Source organism: Chinchilla lanigera, unplaced genomic scaffold (genome assembly GCF_000276665.1).
Source record: "Chinchilla lanigera isolate Chin_1 unplaced genomic scaffold, ChiLan1.0 scaffold00077, whole genome shotgun sequence".
In the NCBI taxonomy this organism is placed as follows: Eukaryota; Metazoa; Chordata; class Mammalia; order Rodentia; family Chinchillidae; genus Chinchilla; species Chinchilla lanigera.
Window position 1 is genome coordinate 7,218,589 of NW_004955478.1, and position 26,776 is coordinate 7,245,364.

At 38.4% G+C, this 26,776-nt stretch overlaps 1 protein-coding gene across 1 annotated transcript in view; it reads left to right on the plus strand.

Moving 5' to 3' along the window:
- Nucleotides 1-26,776, plus strand: part of Smurf2 (SMAD specific E3 ubiquitin protein ligase 2) — a 131,125-nt gene that overhangs the window by 13,323 nt on the left and 91,026 nt on the right. Inside the window, exon 5 of the mRNA XM_013503133.1 lies at nt 25-71. Coding sequence (XP_013358587.1) covers nt 25-71 — 47 coding nt within the window. The remainder of the gene's footprint in view (nt 1-24; nt 72-26,776) is intronic.

A 26,776-nucleotide genomic window follows, 5' to 3' on the forward strand; every position in this document is an offset into this window, starting at 1 on the left:
CGCGGGCGGATGTGGGGTCCGGAGCCCCGGGCCGCGGGCTCCCACTCTGTCCCCGCGGCGGCGGCCGCCAGGTGGGGTCGTGGGGGGATCGCGGAGTCCGGTTTCTGGCTGCGCGCAGTAAACACTCATTAAAGATGGAGCGCTTAACGGGAGGCCGTGTGCGCGCGTGTGTGCGCGTGTGTGCGCGTGTGAGTGTTCCCGGGCGTTAACTTGGACGCCCGCCTGTGCCCGCGTGCAGCGCCTTCGGCCCCCGTCGCCTTCGCCCCGGCCGCGCGGTGCCCCGAGCGCGCGTCGGCGGAGGGGAAGGAGGCCGGGCCCGACTTTCCGGTGCGTCTGCCCGAGCTCGCGGCCGGCGCCCGGCGCGCCGTGAGTCTGCGAGCGTGTGACTGCAGGGCGGCACGTCCTGGTGGCTCCTCGCAGGCCGCACTCTTGCGGCTCACGTCTAACCCTAGACTTGCTTTAGGGGACCCCCGCCCCCCGCCACCGGCCTTTGGGTGCGTTTCTAAGTCTGCGCCCGTGCGAACTCCGGAGCAAACTTTCCCTCTCACCCCTCGCCCCTCTCCTGTCCTAAATGGAAAAGAACGTGCGGAGAGGTTCACCAGGTAGACGGGACTCCTACGAAGGGTTTGATTCCGGGGGCGTGCAGTCCTTAATGCCGCAGGTGTGTTTTGCTTCCCATTTTTGGTCATCTATAGGCACGTCGCTGTGATTTTAAGAAAAAAAAAAAAATTATTTGAAAAGTGCAGTTGAAATCAGTGTGGTTATACTAGTTTCCTCATTTGCCGTTAATAAATTGTCCACGTTGATAGATTCGAACGTGTGGTGAGAAAGATGTTTTTTCTTAGAGGATTTATGTGTGTGTACGTGCGCAAGGGTAAGAATAAACGGTAGTTACGTTTGCCCACACTAGACTTGGAGATTTATGTGGACTAATTTTGTAGTTGAATATTTGTATGTCACATCCCAGGCTACTGGCTGAATGTTCTGCATAAAAACTGAGTGAATTTGGTATTTGAGAATGTAGCGTGAATGTATGTTGGCTGCAATTTTTAAAAAATACATGATCTTTATGACAGTTTCATATTCCCTGGGGAAAACTGCAAGGAGACCTGAACTGAGTAGTTCTTAGTGGAAAATCTGGACTGGGGACGCTCGTCTTTACCCCTTTCATTCACCTTATTTAGGGCCAGTTAGTGGAAACCATTATAAGGAATCTTTGTGGCTTTAGTTTATCTATTGCTGTTCTTATCCGGAGTCAGTCTTGTACCAGAAGTCGTGGAAAGAACGTGTGATCCTCCGCGTGCAGAAACCATCAGAAGAAGGCTGTTGCCGTTTATTTCCCTCTGGAGTATATACATGCGGAGATGAGGGAGGAAACAGGGATTTTGATTTTCTGCAGATACAATGAATTTTGAGGTTTTTAGTGTGATTCAGTAGATCTTAAAAGTATTTATCTGTGGTTTCTCTACTACCTATGATTCATTATAAAAATTTATGAGTGAAGGTTGTTGAGAGGAAAGATTATACTTATTGGGGGGAGCGAACACAGGACTAAGTTTATATAATTTTTGTATATTTAGATTTTCCTGAAGAATTTTAAATAGCCCGCGTTCCCCTTAATTGTAAAAATAGTTTGAAGTACTCTCAATTTCTAAAATCCATTGGGAATTTCGCCTCTTAATATTTTTAAAGTTTGACAGATACTGAAAACATTGCCCTCCCCCTTTGGGTTACATATGGTGGAGTCTCCTCTGTTTTGCCAGGAAAGTTAACGTATATTTTTTTCATTTTTGTTCATCATTTACAAATTAGATGGTATAGATTCTAACAAATAGATCTCAAGAGCTGGATTCAATTAGCAGCTTTTTAGGACATAAACATTAAAGGGTAAGATGGAAAAGATTGTTTTGACTGACTGGATAAATGACAGGGCTGTGTTTGATGTGAGTCCAGGAATTGGTCTGGAGCTGGTGCCCAACTTCTCAGTCCATCTCGAGAAGCCAAATAAAATATTTAACCTAGGCCTCATTTTGTTTTTTAAAAAAGTTGATTTTTTGTTAAGACCTTAAGAAATGTTTGCCATACCTTTAGACTAAGTGTTTAACAGTTCATTTAGATCTAGGTTATCTAATAGAGGAAAAATCACTTTTAAAAAAGGCAGATATATCAGTGAATTTTTATTCGGTTTACAATACACGGGCTATAAGATGTTTTAAAATTATTGTTCTTTGCTTTAATGCTACACTAGTATTTTAAATTTATAGAGTGCTTTTGATTCCAAGGGGCTGTATGAACTGTAGTTAATTATATCCTTAATGTGGAATTGCCCATTTGCTAAAAGGTGTTAACTCTTGTACGGTGATACACACATCAACTGGAAGGAAATTTTGAGCCAGGAGTTTTCTGCCCACAATAGAATTGTTTTTCCATGTATTATGCCTAAAATGATAATCAATTAGTGAACTATGTCATTTGTTAGTGCTGAGAAGGTAGGGCTAATCTAATACCAAATTTGAGATGGGTGGTTGAAATCTGATTAGATCCATCAGACTATTTCTTGTTCTTTATGATACATTAACACTTGATCATTAAAATGGGCTATATGGTATTGTTATCTTCAACTAGTATTTTTAGAGTAAATTGGGTTATACAGTGTGTAATTTGTGTAGTATTGTTTTGTATCTGTTACTTTTTTTTTTTTTTTTTGTCTTTTTGAGACAGGGTCTCACTATGCCATTCAGGCTGGCCTTGATTTCACTTTGTAGCCCAGGCTGGTCTAGAACTTGCCGTGATCCTCCTGCCTCAGCCCCCTGAGTGCTGGGATTACAGACATGTGCCATCACCCCCAGTTTTTGTTACTTACTTTTCTTAATTCAGTAAGAAATGGTTTAGATGAAAAATATTCTTTATATTTGGTTACATAAAAATAGGATAATTAGCTGGGTGTGGTGGTGCGTGCCTGTAATCCCAGCACTTGGGAGGCTGAGGCAGGAGGATGGCCATTAGTTTGAGGCCAGCCTGGGCCACATACTGAGTTTAGAGGCCAGCCTGAACCACATAGCAAGACCCTGTCTCAGGAAAACCAGAAAACAAACAACAACAACAAAAATGGGGTAATTTTTAATACCGTTGTTGTTTTTGAAAACCAAGGCTGGAAAAACCAGTTTAGTGTAACTTCTAATATGTAAAATTCTTAGGTATGGAGAATTAGTAGATTTCTTCCTCAGAATATTTATTTCAGACCTTTTGTAAATTCAGTGTTTTTGTTTGCTTCTCCTCATGTTATTAATTTATAAAATCCTTGGCAGTAGGGAGGCCTATTTGGTATATAATTTAAGAAAAATTAATTTCAAAATCTCACTTTAAATATGCTGGTATCTTTTTTTTCTTTTTTTTTTTTTTTTTGAGGCAGGATCTTGCTTTGCAATTCAGGCTGGCCTTGAGCTCACTTTGTAGTCCAGGCTGGTCTTGATGTATCTTAATATAGATTCATTGTACATTTTATTGACACAAGGCTTTAAAAATTATAACTTGTTGCTTCTTGCAATTTCCAAGTGTATATATACTGTATACCCTAATGACTTCTTATAGGGGTGTAAGTAATTGATTTGAATCTCCCCAATTCTTTTTTTTTTTTTTTTTAACTCTGAGGAGAAGCCAGTGTGGCTTCGTTTTTTCCTTTTCTCTTAAATTCTTTCACACAGTGTAAGATGCCTAAGTGTAGCATGGTTTTCTTGGTGAGTAAAGTGTGTATGTTTGTGTGCATGTGTTATTTTAATCATGGCTTCTCCTTTGTTCCTGTTGGTTGAGCTGTTAGTATCACAGCATACTAACATCTCATTTATTTAGCATATAATTTAGTGTATTTAGTAAGTGAATTTTCAAGGTAAAATGAAAGGTTGCACTTAAGATACATAGGATTTTTATTTTAGCCATTTTTGATGAGAGTCTTCTAAAGATGTGATAGGTACTACACCTTTTAATATTTATTTATTTTGAGACAGGGTCTTGCTATGTAGATTAGGCTGGCCTTGACTTAACTATGTAGCCTAGGCTGGCCTTGAATTTGTGGTGATTCTCTTGCCTCAGCCTCCTGAGTGCTGGGATTGCAGGCATGTGTCAACACACTTGGCCTTTGTCCTACTCTTAAAATAGAATATACTGAACAGAATGTTATGTTTCATGTGTGATTCACTTATGATTATATTATTGTAATATTTAGTGTAAGGATATCATCATGGTCTGTAGATAGAATTAACAGGCCTTACTAAATGATGTTTTGTTGGTTAACTTTGGTCTGATTTTTTTCTCTTTCGCTCTAACTTTTGTTTATTGTTACTGTTATGTTTGAGAATGCTAGGCCCTGTAATCAGCATTGTTACATACTTGTTTGTTTATTGTGGTCCTGGGAGATTGAACCAGACCTTTTCATTTTTTTTTATTTTGAGACAGGATCTCCTGTCTCAGCCTCTGGAGTACTGGGTTTACAGGCAAGGCCACCACACCCACAATTACATGTTTCCTTGTGGCTGACTTGTATTAAGTGCCAGACACTGTCAAGTTCACAGCACTTTTAGTTCTCACAGTAGCTCTAGAAGTAGGAGGTTAAGTACATGTCAGAATCCAAGTTATCTGTCTTGAAAGCTTGTTACAAATGAATTAGAAGTTGTGTGAAGAAATGTATTACATTCCTTTGGAATTACCCTCACCCCTTCCAGTCCCTGCTCACCTTAACCTCAACTCAAAGATTACCCTTTTTTTTTAGAAGTTTTCTTGGCCTGAATTGATGTCTCCTCTGTGACTCTGTTTTTTCCTTTTTTTGAAACAGGGCTTCCCTATGTAGTTCTTGTGGTGTTCCTCCTGACTCAGCTTCCCTAGTGCTGGGATTACAGATGTACACCACTGTGCCTGGCTCCCCTGTGTGACTCTTTTCCCTGATATCAGACCTAACACACTAACAGGAATTTGTTGTAAATATATATGCTGTAAACTCCATGAAGGCAGGATCCTTGTGTCAGCGTGGATTATGAGCTTTTTGACATTTTACTGAATGAATACTGCACAGCTGGAGTGTTCTGTGTAGTTTTATATGTGTTTGTTATGGCTAATGCGTTGAGTTTGAGTGCTGAGAGGTGATTCTGTAGATAGGAGTCAACCTATTTGGTACCTTGCTATATATTGACAAGAAGTTTTGATTTTTTAAGAAAAGTTGATGGGAACCACTGAAGTAGTTGAAGCTTTGGTGTACTTGCTAATTAGAAAATGTATATGAACAAAATGGAGGATGGGCTAGGATACGACCTATAAAGATTAGTTTTAGGACCAGAAGTTAAGAGGATTTAGTAGTGACTATATCTAAATTTTGTTATTACAAATAGTTGCTGTAAACATTTTGGTGTAGATAGCTTTGATTTTTTAAAAGGTATTTTTAAAAGATTTTCATACAAATGGTATTATTGAGTTTAAGCATGTTTTTTTTTTTTTTGTTTTGTTTTTTTGTTTTTGTTTTTCTCTGGTACCGGGAACCGAACTCACGACCTTGCGCTTGCCAGGCAGGCGCTTTTGCCGCTGAGCTAAATCCCCAGCCCCCCTTTTTTTTTTTTTTTTTTTTTACAGTTCTTATTAAGTTTTGCTTAGGCTATTTCCTGAAGAGTTGTGTCTATTTAGAACAACGACTCTTTCTTTTTTGTTTTGTTTTTTACTATTCCATTATGAATATGGGCTTTTTTGATTGTGTTTTGAAACAGGGTCTCGCTGTATAGTCCAGGCTGTTGCTGAACTCATTATGTAGTCCAGGCTGGCCTTGAACTCTTGGGGATCCTCCTGCTTCAGCCTCCTGAGTGCTGGGATTATAGGCATGTGCCATCACGCCCAGCATGTCTTTTAATTTTGAGCATTTTTGGACATTCAGAAATTTATTTTTGGAGTCAAAACTGTCCAGCTTTTTTCCTAATTACATTGATACTTAGGAATGCTCTTCAAGAATCTTGGTAAATATTTATTTATTTTTGTAAAGTACATTTTTATTGTTTAAAAAATGGTTTAAGAAATTTTCACCTCGCCAGGTATGGTGGCACACGCCTATAATCCCAGCATGGTGGAGGCTGAGGCAGGAGGATTGTTGCGAGTTTTAAGGGCAGCCTGGGCTACATAGAGAGTTCAAGGTCTCAAAAAACCAAACCAAAACAAACCAAAACCTTTCATTTCAAATTGTTAGCCAGTTCATCAGTATTTATTAATCAGTTCTTTCTGTGGTGATATGTCATTTCAGTTTTGCTAAATTAGTTAAAATAGAATCAGATCTAGCTCTTGTTCAGTATCATATTATTTTAATTATTACAGCTTTTTAATTTAGTTTAATATTCTTATTGAGGTTTAGAAGTGTAGCTTGGTGGCAGGGCACGTGCTTAGCATGCTTGAGGCCTTGGGCTCAGTCCCAGCACCAAGAATCAAAACCAAAACAACAGAAAACCTAATTGGTCCAAACATTTTTAATACTTATTTTGCTGTTTCATATAAATATTAAGCTTAAATTTAAAAAGAAGTTTGGGATTATGATTATAATTGCACTATTCTGGGAAAAAGAGACTAAGTGTGTTTAGTCTTTTCAGTAGGAGTATGTTTTGATTTTTACATTTATTTAAGGTTTGTTCCATATTGGTCAAGATAGTTTTATAATATTCTTCCCACTTTTTTTTTATCTTTTTGAGAAGGGTCTTGCTATGCAGTGCAGCCTTGAGCTCATTTTGTAGCCCAGGCTGGTGTAGAACTCGCAAAGATCCTCTTGCCTCAGCCTCCCAAGTGGTGAGATTACAGATGTGCGCCACCACTTGTGGCTTCTTCCCACATTTCAACTTAATTTCAGCAAATTTATATTTGTGGCACATACAAGTTATTTTATTTTAGGTATTTCTTGTATTTTGGAATGGAGTTACGTGAGCTGGGTGTGGTAGCTCATGCCTGTAATCCCAGCATTGGGAGCCTGAGGCAGGAGAATCTCTAGGAGTTAAGGCCAACTAGGACTGCAAAATGAGTTCAAAACCAGCCTAAACTATAGAAGAGTATCTTCTTTTTTTTTTTTTTTTTTGGTACTGGGAATCGAACTCACAACTTTCTGCTTGCCAGGCAACAGCTGTGCTGCTGAGCTATATCCCTGGCCTTAGCCTAAACTATATAGCAAGACCCTGTCTCAAAAAAGACAAAAAACAAAACAAAACAAAACAAAACAAAACCGCAAAGAAACAAACAGAATGCAGTTGTGTATTTTTGCTTGATAAGTGCAGTTTTACTGCCACAAAGCCTATCAGTATAGCTTGATACTAGTTTTCTAGGTATGATTTTGGCACTACACAGAGTTGAATGTTAACATCTTTAAAAAATTTCTCTTGGACTTTCTCATTAATACAGAGTTGAACAAAGTAAGGAATTTTATTTGTATTAGAGTAGCTTCTAAAGCCATTTACTTCATTTAAAAAAAATCTCACTTGAAGTGGGTGTGGTGGTGCATGCCTGTATCCTGACTACTTGGAAGCCTGAGGCAGGAGGATTCCAAATTCCAAAAGAGCTGGGCTGTAGTTTAGTGATGGAGTGGTTGCCGAACCTGAGAGGCTCTGCGCTTCATCCCTGGTTCCACAACAAAGCAAAGTAAAACACCAAAAAACCCAAATTTGATATCAAAACAAATTGTTTTTGATATCAAAAACAAATTTGATATTGTACTAAAAAGTATCAAAACATATCTTAAGTTTGATCTGCCATTCAGTTTGTTTTGTACTAAAAATTGACAATAGAAATGAAGCTTAAAAGTCTTTTTAAAAATTGCAGTGTTTTAATATTTATTTATTTTGTTTTTTGAAACAAGGCCTTGGTATATAGTTCAGACTGGCCTTGAACTCACTGTGTAGCTGGGGCTGGGCTTGAATTTGAGGTGATCCTCCCGCCTCAGCCAGCCCAGTGCTAGGATTACAGGTGTGTACTACCATACCTGGCTTCTAATTTTTATTTTCATTAGTACATGTTTGCAGTACATAATGATTACGTTCATCCTGGGGAGTTTGTACATGTACACAACACATCTTAATTCTTTTTATAACCGCTCATCTCTTGGTTGTCTTCCTGTTTGCAAAAAGTCTGTCTCTCTGTTTCCTATTGTCTTTTATTTTGTTCTCTATGTTTTCTGTGCTTTTTTTTTTTTTTTTTTTTCTCTACTATTAAAACTATTCAGTTAGTTTTATTTTTTTTTTTCACTTACATTTTTTATTTTTTTTTTTAAGATTTGAGACTGGGTTTCACTGTGTAGCCCAGGCTGGGGCTACCATCAAACTCACAGTGATCCTCATGGTGATACCTCAGCCTCTCAAGTGCTGGGATTATAGGCATGTGCCACTATACCCAATTCAGTTCTTCAATTTATACTTTGAAGTTTTTCATATAACCCCATGTGATATTTAAGCTTACGTGTGTGATTTATTTCACTTAACATTATGGCCTCAAGGTGCATCCCTTTCCCTACAAAGGCCTCAAGTTTACCCGTCTTCATGGTGAGAAGCACTCCTTGTCCATCCGTTGGTGGACAGATAGACCACTTCCAAATTTAGCTATTAAGTGTTGTGCAGCTATAAACAAGCATATGCATGTATCATTGTAATGTGATGTCTTTACCTCTTTTGGGAAAATACCTAGCTGGGGGAATGGAATTTCTAGTTGTAGCTTTTTGAGGAATCTCCACGTTGATTTAGAACGGAAATATCTGAGTCACATGGAATTTGTAGTTTTAGTGTTTTGCAGAATTTTCATCCTGATCTCTATAGTGGTTGTACTAGTTTACATTCCCACCAATAATGTTGAAGTGCCCTCTTCCCCACCTCACCAGGATTTGTTATTAGTTGATTTCTGGATGATAGCTGTTCTTTCTGGAGTAGGATGAAAACTCAGTGTTTTTTAATTTGCATTTTGCTAATGGCCAGAGTTGTTGAGTCATTTTTCTTGTATTTATTGGCCATTTGTACTTTTTCTGAGAAAGCTCTGTTCATTGTATTGCCCATTTTTTGCTTGGGTCTTTTATTTTCAGATGCCTAATATTTTTGAGTTCTTTATATGTTTTAGATATTAGTTGTCTGTCCAGTGAGTACTTGGAAAAAAGTTTTTTTCAATCTGTAAGTTGTCTCTTCACTCTGTTGTTTCCTTTGCTATGGGGAAGCTTTTTAACTTGATATAAACCCATTTGTTGATTCTTGATGTTGTTTCTTGTACAATTGGGATTCTGTTCAGAAAGTCCTTGCCAGTGCCTGTGTCTTGAAGGGTTTTACCTATTTGGTCTTCCAGAAGATTGTTTCTTTTAGTATTTAGATCTTTGGTCCATTTTGATGTTAGTTTAATACATGAGAGATGTGCATCTAGAGTCAATCTTCTACATGTATATAGCCAGTTTTCTCAGCACTGTGTCGGAAGAGGCTGTTTTTCCTCCAGCATATGCTTTTGGCCCCTTTGTTGAGGATCAGATAGATGGCTTAATGTGCCTGTTGTTTCTGTGTCCTCTATTCTATTCCATTGATCCACATATCTGTTATTGTGCCAGTTCCATTCTGTTTTTATCACTGTAGCTTCATAATATAACTTGAATTCTGGGATTGTGGTGCCTGCTACTTTGCCCTTGTTGCCCAGGATTGCTTTTGCTGTTCGGGGTCTCTTCTGGTTTTTTGTGAATTTTAGGATTGTCCTCCTCTTCCTCCCTCCCTCATTCCTTCCTTCCTTCCTTCTTTCCTTCCTTCCTTCCTTCCTTCCTTCCTTCCTTCCTCCCTCCCTCCCTCCCTCCCTCCCTTCCTCTTTCTCTCCCTCTCTGTCTGTCTGTCTGTCTTTCTGTCTTCCGTTCTTTCTTTTTGAGCCAGGGTCTCTCAGTTCAGGCTGGCCTTGAACTCACTTTATAGCTCAGACTGGCCTCCCAGTGATCCTCCTGCCTCAGCCTCCCACTTGCTGGGATTACAGGTGAGTACCACCACACCTGGCTTGTTCCTCTTTCTGTGAGGAATGCTTTTCGTATTTTGATTGGGATTGCATTAAATGTATATGTCAGTTTTGGAAGAAAGACCATTTTGACATTATTGATTTTTGCCTATCCAGAACAGGGGATATCTTTCCATTTTCTGGTATTCTTTTTGATCTCCTTTTTTTTTGTAAGAGTACTGTGATTTTTGTTACAGAGGTTGTTCACTTCATTGTTAGACTAATTCCTAAGTATTTAATTTTTCTTGAAGCTATTGTGAATGATATTTTTTTTACTTCAAATTTTAATTATTTTTTGCTTCAAATTTTAATTTTTATTAGGATATGTTTGCAGGTACATAATGCTTATATTCATTGTGAGGAATTGGTACATGTGCATAACACATTTTAATTCTTTTTACATTCCCTCCCTGGCTCCTTCTCCTTTCCCCCTGTTCTCTCCCCTTCTCTCCTCCCTCTGTCTTTGGGTGGGTGGTGAATTGGTCTGTAGGAATGCTGTTGATTTTTGTGTGTTGGTTTTGTATCCTGTAAACACATTTTGATGGTTCAGTTTAGGTAGGAATTACTACACAGATGATTACACAGAAGGAGGGTATTTCTTTCTTCCCAAAGAACTTCCTCATGTCCTAGTCAGCCTTCTTCCATCCCCAGGTCCTGTCAACCACCAGTCTGCTTGCTGTCACCATCATTTTGTGTAAATAAAACTGTGAAATTTCTGGTTTTCTGAGTTAGGCTTCTTTCACTTAGCGTAATGCTTGTGAGATCCATCCATATAGCAAACCCACATTTTTTTTAAAAATTCCTGAGTAATATTTTTTTTTGTTTGTTTGTTTTGCTTTTCCGGCATCAGGAATCGAACTCAGGACCTTGCACTTGCCAGGCAGGCGCTGTGCCACTGAGCTAAATCCCCAGCCCCTGAGTAGTATTTAATTGTACAGTTACATCCCAGTTTGTGTATCCATTCACAAATACCCACAAGCACTTGCTGTTTCTAGTTTTTAGCTGATATGAATGAAATGCTCTAAGTGTTTGAGTAGATGGTTCTTTGTGAACATGCTTTTCTTTTTCTTGGGTAAATGAGGGGGTTTGTTAGGTAATATGGTATGTATATATCTGAACTTTGTAGTATTCTGCTTAAGTTTTTCAAAGTTGTACCATTTGCATTTCCAAGAGCAGTGTATGGGTTTCAGTTGCTGCTTGTCCTAGCCAGGGTTTGATGTATTGGTATGTATAGGCATTTCATTGTATTTTAATTTTTACTTCCTTACTGGCCTGAAGTGTTAAACATCTTTTCATGGGCTTGTTATTATGTAATTTTTAGTGAATATCTGTTCAAATGTTTGACTTATAGTTTTAATATTGGATTTTTTTTCTTACTGGGTTTTGAAAATTAATTCTTCTGGATACAAGTCCTTTATTACATATATATTGTACATTATTTTTTTCTAGTTTTTCCTCTCCCTGCGATGTCTCAAAGAGAAGTTGTGAATGTTGAAGTCCTATTTATCAATTTTTTCTTTTATGGTTCTTGCTTTTTGGATCCTAAGAGGTCCTTCCATACCCTTTTGCAGGATTGGGGATTAAACCCAGGACCTTGAGTGTGCTAAATGCTGAGCATAGGGGGCTGTACAGTATTGCCATTCCTGTTTGCTTTGCATTTTGTGACAGGGTGCTGCTAAGTTGCCCAAGCTGGCCTCAAATTTGAAATCATCCTACCTCAGCCTACCAAGTAGCTGGCATTACAGGCCACAGTGCCTGGCTAAGAAATCTTTGCTACTTACCATTCTAAGGATTTTCTCCTGTGGTTTTCTTCTTTACTTGTAATTTTAGCGCTTACATTTACATTTATGATTATTTTCAAGCCAGTTTTTTAATATGTTGCGAAAAATAAGGGTTGAGGATTTTTTAAGAATATGGTAATTCTGTTTTCCCAGGGCTATTTGTTGAAAGTGCTTTTGTTTCCTTCATTGAATTGTCTTGGCACTGTGGTTGGACCGATTTACAGTATACATATAATTCTATTTCTAAACTCCATTCTCCTCCTTTTACCTGTAATTCTGACCTTTATAAATTTATTTGTTATAATACCATGTTGTCTTGATTAGTGTAGTTTTAAAATAAGAGCTGGGTGTGGTGGCACACACCTGTTATCCCAGCATTTGGGAGGATGAGGCAGGAGGATTGCTGCGAGTTCCAAGGCCAGCCTGAACTACATAAGGAGAATCTGTCTCAATCTGGGTTCAAAAATAAATTAAGACCAGGCATGGTGGCGCACACTTATAACCCTAGCACTTAGGAGGCTGAAGCAGGAGGATTGTTCCGAGTTTGAGGCCAGCCTGAGCTACACAGGAGGACACTGTCTCAAAAAAAAAAAAAAAGAAAAAATCAAAAATAAATTAGAAATGTTTCATAAGCATTTTGCTGAGCAGAGTTTTAATAAACATACTTGAATCTGATTTAGGATCTTGTAATACGTCAGAGCTATTCATTTATTCAGTCAACAAGTATTTGTTGTTTTTGATCTGTGCCAGGTATTGATAATTTTTATTATGTGATAGCATGAATGGAGATATAAGAAATCAGAATAAGCCTAGATTGTCTTGTATTTTTCTTTCATACTTTCTGTTGTTGACCCTATAATTTCGTGATGTTTTTCATCTCATACTGATGAAAATGGGTTACAACAAACTCGACTTAATAAAGTTTGCCTATTTACTAGCTACCAGCTCTGTCAAATTACTTTTAGAAAAAGAGATGATATAAAGAATAAACATGGGCCAGGGATATAGCTCAGTGGCATAAGCACCTGCCTGGCAAGTACAAGGTCCTGAGTTTGATTCCCCTTCTCCAAAAAATAAAGAATAAACATATCCAGATCATTATATATCGTATACATATATCAAAATATTACTGTCTCCCATAAATATGTGTAATTATTATGTGTTAATTTTTTAAAAGAATTAACATTGAAGGGGCTGGGGATTTAGCTCAGCGGCAAAGGCGCCTGTCTGGCAAGCGCAAGGTCGTGAGTTCAGTTCCCGGTACCGGAGAAAAACCAAAAAAAAAAAAAAAAAAAGAATTAACATTGAAAATGAGAGGAAAGAATTGTTGTGTTAAATGTGGTTTGGATTGTTTAGAGTATTTATTGGTTTTATTTTTTTCCACACGGGAAAGGAAAATTATATTAAAATTTAAACAGATTATTTTGATCCCTGGATTCTTGAGAATGATCACAAAGCAGAAATAACATAAGATTGTATTTTTTAAGTTACGCTTGATAATTTTATGGGAGGCAGTTGGGATGATGTGGAAAGAGTATAGATCTTGGAGTAAGAAAATTTGGGTTCTGGCTGGGCATGGCGGCGCACGCCTGTAATCCCAGCACTTGGGAGGCTGAGGCGGGAGGATCATTGTGAATTTGAGACCAGCCTGGGCTACGAAGTGAGCTCAAGGCCAGCCTGAACTGCATAGTGAGACCCTGTCTCAAAAAGACCCCCCCCAAAAAAAAAGAAAATTTGAGTTCAGATTTTAGTTATGCCACTTACTAACTTTGCCTTTGAGCAGATCACTTATTTTCTCTGTGCCTCTGCCTTTAGTTATAAGTGTATAGTTATAAGTGTATACTTAAAATGACAGTGCTATTTATGTTAGGAATCCATTAGACAAGAAATACAGTAATGTGTGAAAAATACTGTTTAAAGTGTAGTTTTATGTAAATATGCTTTGTTATTTGACAAAGGATTATATTTTAAATGTCAAATTGTTGTATCTTTCATAGAAGCAGGTACAACATTAATGATTAATATAGATATTGATTTAAATACTGTGTTTTAAAATAGGCATACATTTTTCGTATACCTTGGAGCACCACTGTATCATGCAGTGTTCATATAGCTATGTTAAATTTCTCTTAAGTGTAGCAAATATTTAAACAACTGTATTTCTCTGTTCTTTCCTCCCCAAATTTTTGGTAAGAAGTAGAACTTTGGAGAGCAGTTTGGATGGCTCAGGATTTGGGAGGGGGAGGCTGAGAATGGGGGAATTATTTGGATTAAGTCTTTATAATTCGATGTATTTCTCTGTAGCATCCTGGCACTTTAAAAAATAGCCTGTAGTTTTGCCTCTTTCCAGTAGATGGAGGTGTTTCCACACAGGTAGATAAATGTCAAGGGGGAGCCTGTAAAACTGAAACCCAAAGTCACAATGAGTGTACTTTGAAATAAATGAAAGATTAGACACTATGAAAGAGGACTCCAGCTTCTGATGAAAATCCACACCTTAGTATCAGCTTTCTTCTGTAAGCTTTAAATGCTATATGTACAAAAAAATCCTTTCATTAGAATTGCAAACGTTAGTCATTTTTTAAATTTTCTTTTTGAAACAGGGTCTTGCTTTGTAGCCCAGGCTGGCCTAGAACACAAGGCAATCCTCTTGCCTCAGCCTCTGAAGTGCTGGGATTATAGGCGTGTACCACCGTGCCCAGCAAGTTTTTATTTTTGTATGATTTTTTCAATTTTTATTTTTCCTTAGTACTGTACATGTTTGCAGTATATAATTATTACATTCCAGGGAGTTGGTACATGTGCATAACATGTCCTCATTCTGTTTTCATTTCCTTCTCTCTCTCCTGACTCCCTGCTTTCGTCTCTTGGTCCCTGGCCGATTGGAAAATATCTATTTCCCTATTTCCTGTCTTTTATTTTGCTTTTTATTTATAATTTTGGTTTCTCATATAAGAGTAGCCATGTGATAGTTAAGCTGGTGTGTCTGATTTACTTCATTTAAGATTAGTCTCAAGGTGCATACATTTTCCTACAAAGGCCTTAAGTTTATTCTTCTTTATGGTGGAGTAGCACTGCATTGTGTGTAAGGACCACATCTTTATCCATTCATCTGGTAATGGATATTTAGGTTGCTTTCAAGATTTAGCTATTATGAGTTGTGCCGCTATAAACAAGGGTGTGCATGTATCATTGTAATATGATGTCTGTTTTGGGAAGATACCTAGAAGGGTATCTTCCACTGACAGCTGGGTGGAATAGAATTTCTAGTTTTAGTGTTTTGAGAAATCACTACACTGATTTTCATAGTGGTTGTATTAGTTTACATTCCTGCCAACAATGTTGAACACCCCTTCCCCCAGCATTTGATATTATTTGATTTCTCTTTTTTTAATTTGATTTCTTGGTAATGGTCATCTTTCTGGAGTAAAATAGAATCTTGATGTTTTAATTTGCATTTCTCTAATGGCTAGTGATGTTAAACATTTTTTTATGTATTTATCAGCCATTTCTACTTTTTCTTGAGAGCTTGTTTGGAGGTTCTAGCAGGGGAGCGCAGCTACTCGTATACCCTTGACCGAGGAACGGTCCTCTCTATCAGGGGTGGTCGTCCTCTTCGACCGACTGAGCGCACAGCTTCGGGAGGGACGCACATGGAGCATTGAGGGAGGAAGGGGACACCCTCCTAGCCAGCCAGATAAGCTGAATCAACCGGGGTGAAGAGTGGGGTGACAGATGTCGCAGCCAGATCACCCTCACATCCCATTTCTCCTTTTTCTGAGAAGTGTCAGTTGGCCAGTTTTGATTGGATCTTCAATTTTCAGGGTTCTAATTTTTTTGAGTTCTTTATATACTCTAAATATTAGTCCTCTGAGGAATAGCTGGCAAAATATTCTTGTATGATCTTATATCATCAGTCTTAAAATTTAACTTCTTCTAGTAGAAAAGAAAACATTGATTAGTTGGATTGGGCATTTTGTAAAGGAAAAAGCAGGAGAAGAAATCTTTAAATTTTAAAATGTCTGCGTGTGGTCGTGCACACCTGTAATCCCAGTACTCTGCAGGGTGAGACAAGAGGATTGCCCTAAATTTGAGGCCAGCCTGGGCTACATAGTGAATTCAAAACCAGCCTGCACTACATACTGAGACCCCGTCTCAAAACAAAGACACAAAAAAATTTTTTTCAGAAAAGTAAGTGGTGTTCAATATATTCAGAATACCATATCTAACACAGTACCTGGTACATAGTACACCCTTCATAAATATTGTGAATTAAAGAATGATGAAATTGAAAAAAAGCTTTCTTGGTCCTCAGGACTGCGTTTGAAATAATAATATCTATCTTTGTCATGTCATTATTGAATTAACTGACATTTAATGTTAGTAATTTTGACAAGATTAAGCTATAAAGATGTAGGACTAGCTAAGCATCATGCTGCATGCCTGTAATCATAGCACTTAGGAGGCTGAGGCAGGAGGATCTCTGCAAGTCTGAGGCCAGTCTGGACTACATAGTGAGATTCTGTCTCAAAAAAAAGACTGAAGAGTTCTTTTATTAGTATTTTGTTAGTATTTGATGAGTAGAGCTGTCTTGTATGCTCTGTAAATTGTGTTTCTTAATAATATAAAGATCAAGCAGATAGTCACTGAAAATGTTGGAGTATCACTTAAGAAAATTCATATACAGAAATAGTTGACCAGCACAAAGATTATTTTTAATTTAAAAAATATTAATGTATATTTGTCATACATATTGTTCACATTCATCATAGGGATTTGTACTTGTACATAATATATTTCAATCTTTTTTTTCCCATTCTCCTCCCCTCTCTCAACCCTGCTTCCCTCCCCTTGTTTATAGAAGCTTTGTTTTCATTTTTTTCATTGCATTCTTTTGTTTTTTAGTCTCTTTTTCCCTTCCTCCACTTTCTCCTCCCTTCTCCTTGTTTTAGTCTCTATCTGTTACTGTCCCTTTCCCATTTGAACATGTTCTTACTACTTAGGAAGACAATTTAATACATATTTCAGAGCTCTGAGTTTTTAATGTTCTTATTTAATTCCATTTGGACCTTGTTTTTATAGGTATTCTGAACCAGTAAAAGTGAAATGAGTACCTTTTATTAGGTGAAAAAATTTTTTTAAATTTTGAGGGAACTTGGTACAACTATGTCATTTTTTTTAAAAATGAGGATAGATGTGTCAAAAATTGTAATAAATTTAAATCCTTATATACTTTAGTTGTCTATTTCCTAGTTTTACTTTTTTTTCTTTTTTGTTTTAGCTCAGCTGAGTAGGAAACCAGTCTTTTTGTCACTTTCAAATGGGGTTAAGAGTACTAATGAAGATGCCAGTGGCAGCAGTCAGTTGAGTTGTTGGGGCAAAGTTGGACCTCCGTGAGATTCATATCCACTTAGTGCCAGCACTCGCCTGGCAGTCAGCTGCTGAAGGTGAACCCTGACTATCCCATTCCGATATGTGAATGTCCTGATGTTCAGTCCAGGCTTTGGGCCTGCTACACTTTTGGCTGAAAGAAGAATGTGTCTTTGAACAACTTCAGTGCTGATCGGGTTAGGAGAGCCCTGGAAAATGTCCCAAGTGGCAAAACCTGAAGTTTCCCCTGAGGATTAAGGTCAAAGCCCCAAACCTGGACTCTGGTGGACAGTACAATGTGAGATGTGTTCTCCTATTCCTTAGGAAGTTTTTGCTGTAAAATGCTGCCTCAGGGTGTTCTTGTCCTTGTTTTACCGTCTATCCCTTATTGTGCAATTCACTGAGGCAAGGCAGTTTAACATAAAAGTAAAACTTTATTCTCTCTCATAAAAAATGGGGTTAATTGCCTGTCAGGCATGTGGTCCTAAGTTTGATTCCCAGTATCACCCCTCCCCCAAATGGGGTTAATAGCTGGGCATGGTGGTGTACACCTGTAATCTGAGCTACTCAGGAGATGGAGGCGTGAGGATCACAAGTTCAAGGCCAGCCTCGGCAGTTTAGCAAGACCCTGTCTTTTTAAATAGAATATTGGATTGTAAAAAGAGGCCTGGGGATGGTACTTCAGTGGTAGAGTGCTTGTCTAATATGCACAAGGCCTTGGGTTCCATCCTCAGAGCTGTAGGGGAAGGGGGCGGGGTGGGCATTAGTGATGATATTTCAAACTTTTTTTAAATTTCCACTTTAGTTTGCTCTTAAGTCTGTTTTCCTTAGCCAGAAAGATGACATGGATTGGGATGAAATGTGTTCATGTTTACATATTCATTCAGTGGACATTTGCTGAGAGTCTCACATGTACCTAACATTGGAGGTGTGTGCTCTGTGATTTTATTTATTTATTTATTTTTTTGAGACAGGGTCTCACTCTGCAGTTGAGGCTGCCCTTGAAATCACTATATAGCCCAAGCTGGTCTCCAACTCACAGCAGTCCTCCTGCCTCAGCCTCCCAAGTGCTAGGATTACAGATGTGTGCCTCCACACCCAGCTAGGCTCTGTGATGTTAAGAGGAGGTTAGAACGCTAATCTTGCTTTCAGGGAACTTGCAGTGCAAACAGACAGACATGCAATGACTTGACAGATGAACTAACTAAATAGTGCTAGAGTGAGTGGAATGTGCAGGGAAGGTGAAATGAATGAAAGGCCATGGATATTTTCAAGGGGTTTGGGTTTCAGGTTCTAACATTGATCAGTCTTTCATGTGTTCTACTTTCTTTTATCAAAGAAAGATATGTTGCTTAGCTGTCCCAAACAGCTCGTCCTGTGGTGAGAGGCTTTCTAGGCCTCAAAGAAACAAATCAGAATGCAGATGAGGTTGTTGAAAAGACAGTGGTTCCTGTGATGCGGTGATAGCTTTTCACAAGCCGGGCAGCTTCCATTTCTTAATTTTCAACAAAGTTGAAGGCCTTGGTCAAGTTGTTAGCTGATCATTAAAAACAATTTTCATAACAAATAAGTCAGCTGGGTGTGGTGGTGTACAGTTAGAATCACAGCAGCCTGGAAGGCTGAGGTAGGAGGACTGTGAGTTTTAGCCCCATCTAGGTAACAGTGATTTCGCAAGACTGTCTCAAAGTAGAAAAAGTTTTAAAAAGGACTGGAAATACGGCTTAGTAAGGAGGCGCTGGCCTGAGTTCAGTCCCCAGTACCTCCTCCCCAATATCAAATAGATGTCAGTATTTTCCAAAAAGTTAAAAAAGAATTTTAGATTTTTGGAATTTTTTTTGCATATATTACTAAAAGAAGTAAACTAGTGGTATTATGGTAACAAAATTTTAATTTCCATCTGCTTATTTATGTAGATAAGTTTAGCACTACGTAAAAATGAAAAATATGAATAGAATTTATGCTATATGCTGACACATTCCAGCAGTAATATTCACTTACAGATATATAAAGTAATTAAAAATAAGAAACTTCACACATCTCATTAATGAGGTGTATTTCCAATTCTTTCCTCCTTTTTCCATTCCCCTTTTGAATAATTTGTTCTAATCAAGATCCAGTAGAAACCTATACACAGTACCTAGTTTGAAAATTGTAATCCCTCCTCTCTTTCCTCCTCCCCTTCCAGCTTCTATGTTGCCCCCAGCTTCTCTTGTACTGGGGGTTGAGCCTGTAGCCTTCACATTGATCTATAGTCCTAGCTCTTTTTATTATTTCATTTTGACATAGAGTCTTGCTAAGGGTAATGTCTGGGTTCAAACTCACGATTCTCTTACCTAGCCTCCCAGAATGCTGACAGTACAGGCATGGGCCACCATACCTCGCTGTCTTGAATCTCTTAACTACAAGCATCTTTCATTTTTCTTTATCTTTTTCTTCAAATGTATTTTTCACAGAAACCACATCCATTTATATACATTTACCTCTAAAAACTATGATTCTACTCTAGCCTTGCCATCATACTGTTATGTTCCACCACTCTTAACTATTTTTAAATTTCACCTTTATCTCCAACTTGTTTTGTTTTGTTTTGGTCTTTTTTGAGACAGGGTTTCACTATGTAACTGAGCCTGGCGTTGAACTCACTTTGTAGCCCAGACTGGCCTCGAACGCGCAGCAATCTTCCTGCTTCAGCCTCCTGAGTGCTGGGATTACAGTTGTGTGCCACCATGCCTGGCATGTACTCAGTTTTTAAGACATAGCTGTAGCATTATCTCCTCTAAACTTTCTAGCTAGCCAAAGGCTCAGGTAGGTAGTATCCCTCTCTATCAGGGTCTTGGTAGGAAGAAACAGGTAGCTCAAGCTAGGTAAAAGTAATGAAGGGACCAGCACAGCCCTTCAGGATTAGCAGGGATAGGGAATCATGACACAAGGCAAAGGGAGAGAGTAGCTAAGGGAATGCAGATGTTTCTCATTTACTGAACCCCCCTTGAAACCAGAGGTTTGGGGAGCCCTGTTTATGTAGTCCACACAGGCATCCTCTAGGGCAGAGGGTAAAGTGTGGGCAGTGAATCTGGAGGAACAAATCACAAGCATCCAGCACACCTCCACTAGTTTTTTGATTTTTGTTTTTTGCTTCAGTGGGACAAAATACCCCACACCCACAGTTTAGGAAGTTTACAGTTTCAGATAAAGCTCACAGTTTCAGGTGACTTAGTCCGTAGTTAGCTGGCTCCAGGGCAGAAAAGGCATGGTGAGAGGGAATGACAGAGGAAAACTATTCAAATCTTGGTAGCAGGAGGGGAGGGGCCAGCAGGCAAGAATACAGCGTCCAGGTCAAACTCACACTGGCCCACCCTTCTTTTGACCTCTAACCACAAGACTTCTGGGGGACATTTTAGATCTAAACCATAACAATATCCTTATCTGTTTTCTTAGTCACTTGTTGCTAAGACAAAATACCGAACATCCGAAGGTAAAGGAGGAAAGGTGTATTTGGCTTGCAGTTTGTAGAGGTTTCAGTCCATAGTCAGCTGGTCCCAAGGCAGGGGTGGCATGGCAGAGGGGCACTGAAGAGGAGAAATAGTCCACAGCAAGCAGGCAGGTGAGAGCATATTAGCCGTCTTTCTGTCCCTTGTATTTTATGCAGGCTCCCACCTAGGGTGGTGTGGCCCTCACACCCTTAATCCTAGCCAGAACTGTGCCAAACCAATCAGTGGACTGATTTAGTAATCACACACCCTTGATCCCACACACTCCAGATCCAGCCACCTCTGGGCACTCCCCTGTGATTGCACGAGGTTTTGGGGGAACATCTAGACACAAGCCATAACATCTGTTTTCCTACTGCTTTTTAGCAAACTCTTCATTGAATTATCATATTGACCTAAAATTCAACTTAAAATTGTTTGAGATAGGGTCTCACTGTGTAGTCCAGGCTGGCCTTGAACTCACTAGGTAGCCAAAGCTGGCCTTGAATTTATGATCTTTCTGCTTCAGCCTCCTGAGTGCTTAGATTACAGGCCTGTACCACCATGCCTGGTTGTGTTTATGTTTTTTCCCATAGTACTCTCAACTCTCTTGTAGTTGTGGAGTATCTTTTATTAATATTTGCATGCCCACAGTTCTCAATAGATTTTTGTTAAATGAATAGATGTTTTAAAGAGGCTGGGCAAGAAGTAAAATTTAAAAGGTTTTTTCCTTTTTAGTACTAATGTGTGGCAATTCTTAGGTCAAAAGAGTAGATACAATAATTTTTGCTTTGGCGGTTTTGGTGCTTCTGCAATAAAGGTGTCTCTACTCATTTTGGTTCAAGAGCAGCTGGGGATTAATTTAAGCCGTAATAAATAGCTACTACATTAGGAAGGATTGTAATGCACAGGTCTGCATTGCTCAGTGGCCTGGGAAGTGTGTTTATCCCCTCTCTTGCTATAGGAGAATCTTGGTGTAGAAAAATAATTTGTAGAGGTTGTAAGGTCAATTATATTGACTCTAGGAAGAATGTGCCTTACTTTCTGTAAGTTCTTACATTTTTTTTTTCAAATTTCCTAAATATATGAAACTTGGTCTCTATCTGGAAAACTCACCCTTATTGGTAAACAAACTCTCTCACCCATTTGAAAATTATCATATATTTACTAGATAAATGCTTTTAGCATTGTTGCATTAAAAAGTAGGGCTAAAATTTGACCCTCTCCCTGTAAACTTTATCTTGCGGTTTCTGTGGGTCTAGAGTTTGGGAGGGGCCTTGGACAGTTTTGGCTCAGGGCGTGTCATCTGTTTATTCAGATGGTGGGTGGAGGTGGAATAATGGGGCTGGCTGGGCATTTCCATGTGGTCTCTGCATGGACTAGGTTTTGGCACTTCATTGCAGTTATGTTGTCAAGAGGGCTAAAGCAGGAGTCGGTGCCAGTGGGGCATCAACAGAACTCTTCTGACTTAGTCTACATTCTGCTTGGTTATAAGCAAGTAAGTTACAGACTTTTCTAGATTCAAGAGGAGGGAATGTGGATCACATCTCTTGATGGAAGAAGTGTCAAAGAATTTCTAGCTGTTTGAACAGTTGTCACAGGTGGTGGCAGTGGCAGCTGTTGCTGCTGTCACTTTTTCATTTTAATTTTATTTATTGTTTTATGTTTTGAGAGGGTCTCTCTAATGTAGCCCAGGCTGGTCTCAAACTTGAGGTGATCTTCCTGCCTCCTCCTCCTGAGTTGAGATAACAGCTGTGTGCTACCACTCTCGGCTACATTTTAATTTTTAGATTGGATAGTATATATTCTTTGGTGTACTAATCCAATAGGTAACATTTTCTAGCTTTTATAATTTATTTACTGTTCTGCCTTTGAAGTTTCTAGGAGTTGTATAACAGATTACTTAAAAATACCACAAAAATTTTCAACAGCTTCTAGGAAAATTTTATTAAAGCATTAAAATCCAAAATCACTTTGGTAAAGGATTAAAAAGATACTCAGTGGAAACCGAAACTAACTGGCAAAAAGAAGTTGGACACTATCTGAATAAAACAACTTATGTAAATATGTGAATTTAATTCTTTGATTCTCTTGGATGATTTTTATGTTGAAAAAATAGTATAATTCAGGGTTAAGAACTAAAAGAATGGCCAGGTGTGGTGGCGCACACCTGTAATCCCAGTGCTCAAGAGGTTGAGGCAGGAAGGTGGCGGAGAGTTCAAGGCCAGCTTGGACTACATAGCGAGACCCTGTAACAAAACAAAACAAAACAAAGATGCAAAAAATGGTAGTGCTGCTCCATAAAGTTCACATTGTTTAATCCTTCACAAATTATTCTCAGTAGAATAGCTTCATAAATGTTTAAAAATGTAAGGTGATGTGTATTTCCCTGATGGAACTCTCCAGTGGCTTCTCTTATACTTTGAATGAAATGGAAACCAATAGGAGCCTGTATGATCTGGCGCCAGTTGACTGGTTGGTCGTATTGATTTTCTTGTGATTTCTTACGAAGGCCAATTTCTTTTCTTACGTCTTTTCTTTCTCAGGGAGCTTGTTTTTATCTGGTTGCACCTTTTTTTCCCCTCAATGTAATAGTCACCTCAAAGAGTACCCAGTTGCTCTGTTTAGTCTCTATAGTGTCATTATCTCCACCTAATCTCCTGTATCTTCAGAAGATTTGCTAGTTTATTTTCATATTCGTTTGTTTACCTGCTTATTGTCTTTTTAAAAAATAAACTCTAAATTTTATAATTACAAATTGTGCAGAGTTTCTGTATTTCAATACTATTTCTCCTATTAACTAATTTTAAGTTAGTGTGATGCATTTGTCACAGTCAGTGAGCTAATGTTGGTATTAACTGAAGTCCATACTTTATTTAGATTTGTAATTATTTTTTTCCTTTATTGCTGATTGTCTTTTATCCCTCCTAGATTTGGGAGTTCTTGCAAGGCAGGGAGTGCGTGTTTCTTATTCACCAGTTATATTAACACTAACAAAGTAATAAGGAAATATTTCTTGAATGGCTGCTAGAAAGCGCTTAGAGTTTATAGTCTAACCTCTTTCTCATTTTTGGTGAAACAGTTGCTTGAGGAGGTCTGTGTGTCTTCTCCAAGTCTCATGGCTGGTTCATGGTAGAGTTCGTACTGGAGGCTACATCTTATGATGTCCAGTTTGCTGGACAGAGATGGGTTTACTGTGAAAGTAAGAAGGCTTAATCTGAACCCCTGGGGAATACCCTGGTAATGTGTTTAGGTGACCATTTTTGTAATATTTTAGCAGTAATATTTTAGCGGCATGTAGTACATGTACCAAAAAAAGAGTAAAGTTTGTAGGGGTGTAGTGTAGTTAAAGACTTTTTAACAAATTGAACACACCTACATAACCAGCATGTAGATCAAGAAACAGAACATTGCTGCCAAATGTGGTCACATGTTTTTGAAGAGTTTGTAAACATAAGTTATCTAAAACTACAGAGTCAGCTAGAATTACTATCTTTTCTCCCAACTTCTGTTATATTTTTCTGTTACACTTCTTGTACTGGATGGGAGTAGGGATTTCTAGGATCTAGGTATGGGGGAATTGACTTGGGGAATACGTTTAGGTGGGTTTTCTTCATGTATAGGGTAGTCAAGGTATTATTAGTGATGCCACTGTAGGGATGGCTTCCATTAATACTGCCTGTTGTGGTAACCACTTGTATTGTGACATAAACTTGGACAGCTAGAGGTGATACAGTGATTGAGTATATCCTATTACATCTGTTGTGTGGAGTTTTTGGTAAGTATAGGAAAAACAATGTTTGATACCAAAAGCCAGTTTGAGGAGAGTTATTCCATCTCTTGTAGCTTAATACAAGAGACTTAAGAGTTTTCCTAAGTTTGACCACAATCCTGAAAGTTTATATAGTAGTACAGATAATTGTCTTTTGCCAAAAGAAACTTCTAAGCTATCAGTAATAAGAAAAATATGTTAAACTATACTACAGGAAGGACTAAGTTATTTTTCTGTAATCTCTATAGAAAGTGACATAAAGCTCATAAAAAAGTGTGATACTGGTATAAAGATAGATATATAGATCAATAAACTAGAATTGAGAGTCCAAAAGGAAACCCATTCATCAGTGGTTAGTTGATTTTTGACAAGATTGCTAAGATTCAACGGGGAAGGATAATCTTTTCAACAAATGATGTTGAAGTAAGTGGATATTGCCATGCAAAAGAAAGAAATTGGACCCCTACCTCATACCATATACAAAATTAACTCAAAGGAGACACAAGACCCTGGATATGCAATGATTTCTACTACTAGCTTTTTTTTTTTTTTTTTGTCTTTTTGAGATAGGGTCTCACTATGCAGTTCAGGCCTTGAGCTCACTTTGTAGCCCAGGCTGGTCTCAAACTTGCAATGATCCTCCTGCCTCAGCCTCCTGAGTGCTGGGATTACTGGCATGCGCCACCATGCCCAGCCGATTTCTAAAATATGATACCAAAAACACAAGTAACTAAGGAAAAAGATGAATAATTGGACTTCATCAAAATTAAAAACCTTTGGGTCCTAGAGGACATGATAAAAAAGTGAATAAACAGGTTACAGAGTGGAGGAAAATCTTTACAAATCATGTATCTGATAAATGTCTAGTATATGGAAGATTATATAAAGCACTCTGATAGCTCAACAATAGAAGGACAAATCTGATTTTAAAATGGGCATAGCTGGGTGTAGTGCTGGGGCAGGAAGATTGCCACCAGTTCAGGGCTAGTGTGTGCTGTGTAATAAGTTCAAGGCCAGCCTGAACTATGCAAGCAAGACCCCTGAGATCTTGTCTCCAAAAAAAAAGAGGGTTTGAATAGCCATTTCTCTAAAGAAGATGTTAGTGGCCAATTACCACATATCATCAATCTCTAAGGAAGTGAAAATCAGAATCCCAACGTCACACCCACTAGGAAGTCTATAATAAAAAATGGGGGTGGGTATAGTGCTGCATGTCTGTAATCTCAGCACTCTGGGAGGCCTAGGCAACTACTCTCTCAATGAGACCCTGTTTCAAGGAGGAAAAAGTGTGGGGGAGGCTGGGAATGTTGGTTTAATCTGCAGTACTAGAAAGAGAGAATATGAACATTTTTATGAAGGTGAAGAAATTAGAGCTCTCCTGAGTGAAGAAAGAAAAATTGTGGCATATCTAAACAATGGAATATTATTCAGCTCTAACAAGGTTAAAGTATTGATATATTCTCCAGCATGGTGAGCTTCAGAAATATCATGCTGACTTAAAGATGCTAGATACAAAAGGCCACATTGTTTGATTTCATTTGGCACATCCATTGAGACAGAAAGGTTTGTAGTTACCGGGAGAGGAGGAGGGAGAGTGATTATTGATATGTACAGGGTTTCTTTTTGGGGTGATAGAAGTGTTCTAGAGTTAGATAGTGGTGATGGTTTTACAGCATTGTGAATATATTAAAAACAATTAAATTGTACAGTTTCAAATAGTGGATTTCATGTTATGCAAGTTATTTCAGTAAAACAAATGACAAACTTGGCATAACAAAAATACTTTTATTTTTCTAGATTTTATAATGTTGGTGATATTTGTCAACTTAAGATTTACTTTCTTATTCGGAAATTGAATATAGAGTCCTTTACCTAATTCTGTGTTCTTATTAAAGTAGATCCCCTAAAGCCCTGTAAACTCACCTTAACAAAACCTGGCTGTACCCAGAATACATTAGCATCAGATAAAAATCATTCAAGAACTGTCTTTTTAAGCTTGGGAGAGAAAAGAAACGTTTATTTCTGCATTTTTCCAGAATCCCATTCAGTTGGATAAAAGGATTAAAATTAGCACAAATTTATAAAAGCAAAGCTAGGCATGGTGGCCCAGCTTATAGTCCCATTTGGAAGGTTTAGATAGAAGGAGCACTTGCGTTCAGGAGTTTGAGACCAGCCCGGGCAACAAAGGTAACTTCTTCCTCCACCCTTGCAAAAAGTTAAAATCTTACCATGTGGAGAAACTATCTCCAGATGGGCAGGGATACTTGGCACTGTGAAAGTGGGAGAGAAATACCCACCTGAAAATGAGAGGGCTGGGCACATCTTAGATGCTTAAACTTGAGCTGCTTGCGCTGCTCAGCTCCAGGAACACTAGCAGCCATTAA